We start from the raw sequence: 3619 nt of genomic DNA, 5'->3' as shown, positions 1-3619 counted from the left end.
GGGCATCCTCCACACTCCCAGCCTGGGCCAGTGCTGCCTCTATGGCATCCAGCTCCTCGCTGGTCGCCTTCAGCTTGACCCGAAGCAACGCCGCATAGGTGCCATAGCGAGATTTCTGAGGCAGAGGGCAGGGCTGTGAGAGCCAGTCTCCCCACCACTGGGCCGACGCAGCCAGTCCTGTCCTCCTTGAAACCCTTACGCTGGGAGATGGCCCTCTCTGAGCACCTTGGACTCCCAAGCTGGGAAACACAACACATGACAGACACCTCCCTTCCTGAACCCAGTGACTGGGGTGTGTAGATGTCAGCCTCCTTCCCAGGAGTGAAAACAGTAATTCAGAGAAAGAAGCACCCTGCCCAAGGGCACCGCTGGTTTCATTTGTCAAGTCCATCCCTTAGCCCAGCCTGAGCCTGTGTGGGTGCGGGCCAGGCGGGGGGCTTACCTCAAACTCCAGGTAGGCCTCCTTCTGCCGCTGCTCATCTGCCTCCTTGCCGCGGGCCTTCTTTCCCAGCTGGGTGGCCCGGTGCTCACGAAGCTCACTTGCCATGGCCTTCAGCTTGGCCTCATGGGTCCGCACCTGCTCTTCCTGGCAGCAGGGGAACAGAGTTGGGGTCACTGTAGTCTGTGCAGTTCCCCCCATTTGCCCCTTCCTTTGGGCAGTGCCGCGGAGCAGCGAGCAGAGGCCGGTGGGCCTGTTAGCCCTCAGCTGTGGCCAATGAGGAGCCGAAGTGGGCATCTACCTAATCCCACCTGGCACCAGGTAGGCCAAGCAGCCAGGGCTACCTGGGAGAGGCGGGTGGCGGCACTGGGCAGAAGTGGGCGGCTGAACTTCTTCTGGGAGCTGACAGCAGCCGGGAATGGGGGTGCAGAGAACATGGCAGCCACCACGTTGATGCGCGTGATCCAGGACTGCATCTGCTCCAGGCTCCTACGGATGCACACACCCCCTTGGGATGGGCTTGAACCTGGCTCAGGGTGTGGCCAGAGGACAGAGGCAACCCCAGGGCACAGACCAGAGCAGGGTGCAGGGATCCGGCGGGGGGCGTGCGTGTGTCAGGCACTCACGAAGCCTGGAAGAGGAAGACCCGCCAGTCTGCTGTGCGAAGGTAGAAGACATGGGGCCTCTTGCTATAGTCACTGGCCCGGGTGGCCAGGGCGTGGTGGATGCTGATGGCGTTCTTGAGCTCAGCCTCAGAGAGCGCCTTCCCGGGCTGGTACTCCTCCTGCGGGGTGCCACCTTGTCCTGTCCAGGCCGGGCCTGGCCCACCCGCTCACGGCTCCCTCTCCCAAGCCAGCCGCCCACCCGCAGCGCCCCACACCTTCTGCAGGTAGAGAATCATGCCCTTGAGGATCCCGTGGAAGCTCTTCCAGCCTCGCTTGCCCCGAGGCGCTGGGGAGAGAAGGCAGGTCAGGGGGCTGGACTGACCCGTGCCCATCCACCCACCCCCACCGTCACGTACTCTTCCGGCAGTCAGGGTCTGCGTGCACCTTGCGCACCAGGGCCCCGTGCTTGTAAACGGCGGCCCCGGGCTCAGGAGTCAGGTCCAGGAAAGGGCTGGAGCCGCTGCCGCTGCCCCCACTGACCCGCTTGATGACCTTGGGGTTGGGGTCGGCCAGTTCGGACAGAGAGCGCCTCAGCTCCTCCTCGTCTCTGCAGGGGCCAGGGCCTCAGAGGGGCTGCCAGGAAGCCCCAGCCCCTGGCTTTGCTCACTCTGGGGAGCTCCCCAAACCGTAGGCTCTATCACAGGGGCTGCCCTCTAAGCTGCACCCCACACACCCAGGAGTGCTCAAAGAACTGCTGGCCACTCCCTCCTGCGTACCCATCCCCTTCCTGTTTCTGCACACACACAACCCTCACACCTTCTCCTCCAGGACAGACATGTCCAATCAGCTATGTTTCAAACACATCTAACACCAGGCTTTGCTCATAGTTTGTTGACTAAATGGTTACAGAAAAGATGGCTTCCTAGTGTCTCACCCCAACATCTTGGTAAGCTGTCAGGTATCTGTCAAATAAATAATCAGATTCTAATCTGTCCCTCCCTACTCAAGAATCTACTACAGCTCCCTACTGCCTCCCACGTGGAACCTACACCATGCCTCCTCCAACACTGGCATCCTCACTCCAGCCAGGCCTGCCTCCTCATGGCCTCCCCTTTCTGGACTCATTTCAAATAGCCCTTTGTCTCCCAAATGCCTGCTTTCCTTCTCTCTCCAACTGCTTTCCCTCCTTCAAGACTTGCCTAAGTTCCAATCCACCAAAACGCCTCCCCTGGTCCTTGTGCCCTGCTCTGGAGCTCCATCTCTGCTAAGTTCTCTTCTCAAGACCAGGAGCTCCCAGCTGATGGAAGTGACCAGCGCATCGCGGGTGAGAGCGGCAACCTCAGATGGCTCCCACTGCCACCCACAATCGGGCCTTCTCCCTCAGACTGCACTCTAACCCTGAGTCTCAGTTTCTCCTTGTGGCAGCAGAGAAGAAACCACATTGCTGCTTGTCCAGAGACCAAGGGGTCCAGGACCTGAGGACCTTTGCTGCTGGCAAGGGCACAGCTCCAGATGTGCCCACTGTCCGCTGTCCGACTGAGCTGCCAAGGAACCACCCTCTTGCCAGCACCTTCCTCCTGCACAAGCTCGCCTGTCACAACAGCCCGGCGACGAACAAGACAGAGGCCCGTCCAGCCAGGATTTCCAAAGAAGGAAGCCAGGCAGCCTTTCCAGCTAGCTCCCCTCCCCACGCCCTGCCCCGACTCACATGGCCCACTGCAGCTTCTCATTCTTGATGGAGCTGTACAAGGCCTGAGGAGGAACAAACGGGGCGGGAGTCAGGCCTAGGGAAGGTGCACTGTGTTCCTGAGACTCAGAGCTCTTGGCGCAGCTCCCAACTCTCTGGGGAGATGGAACCCGGCAACGGCAGGACCACGATCTGGGCTCCCGGATATGGTCCCAAGAGCCAGGCCCGGCTCCGCCACTTCAGCTGCATGACCTTGCTCAGGTACCTCGGACAGGAACAAACCTAGCAACACGTGGGCGCAAACAGGCGGCCCTGGGACCCGGCACAGAGCGATGCGCTAAATGACAGCTGAAATCATTGCTGCCGCTGTTAAGGGTTCTCCCGCTCCAAGCCTGGTAGGAGGACAACCCTCAGGAAGACGCGAGAGCAGCCTCTGGCCAGTATCCACAGACAAACCCACGTGTGCACATGGGGAAACTGAGGCTGGGGACAGAAACCCCCCTCAGGTCCTTCCTTGACTAATGGAGAAAGGGCTCTCCTGGCTCCGAAGACGTCTGAGCCACACACACACACCCCACCCAGCCAAGCCAAATGGCGGGACTCCAGCAGCGCCCGCGTCACGTTTCACGGCTTCAGGGCGCACACGGTCTGAAGCGCTCCCAGCCCCCTACCCCTGCCCCCCGAAGCTACGAGCTCCGGAACCAGTTATTCCCAGTCGCACAGCTGGCCTCAGGGACTCCGAGAAGGGCACGCCTCTAGGAGGAGCAGGGGACCCTCATCTGTCTAGCGGTCCCGCGGGTCCGGTGGGCACCTCCCGGGGGCTCTCGCCCGCGCCCGTGGGTGGGTGTGTCCCAGCGTGTGCAGTGTCGCGTGTGGCCGCGACGCTGC

The 3619-nt window shown here is 61.4% G+C and overlaps 1 protein-coding gene across 1 annotated transcript in view; it reads right to left on the bottom strand.

Annotated features, from left to right (window-relative positions):
- Window positions 1-3619, bottom strand: part of Psd (pleckstrin and Sec7 domain containing) — a 12134-nt gene that overhangs the window by 363 nt on the left and 8152 nt on the right. Inside the window, exons 11-17 of the mRNA XM_019207783.2 lie at window positions 2753-2796; window positions 1461-1651; window positions 1320-1390; window positions 1066-1223; window positions 784-928; window positions 443-586; window positions 5-115 (exon numbers count right to left, since the gene is read on the bottom strand). Of these exons, the coding sequence (XP_019063328.1) occupies window positions 5-115; window positions 443-586; window positions 784-928; window positions 1066-1223; window positions 1320-1390; window positions 1461-1651; window positions 2753-2796 (864 nt within the window). The remainder of the gene's footprint in view (window positions 1-4; window positions 116-442; window positions 587-783; window positions 929-1065; window positions 1224-1319; window positions 1391-1460; window positions 1652-2752; window positions 2797-3619) is intronic.

This window comes from Fukomys damarensis, unplaced genomic scaffold (assembly GCF_012274545.1).
Source record: "Fukomys damarensis isolate Sample0158 unplaced genomic scaffold, DMR_v1.0_HiC HiC_scaffold_8, whole genome shotgun sequence".
Classification (NCBI taxonomy): domain Eukaryota; kingdom Metazoa; phylum Chordata; class Mammalia; order Rodentia; family Bathyergidae; genus Fukomys; species Fukomys damarensis.
The sequence above is the reverse complement of the archived record's forward strand: the minus strand, read 5'-3'. Positions and strand labels throughout refer to the sequence as shown.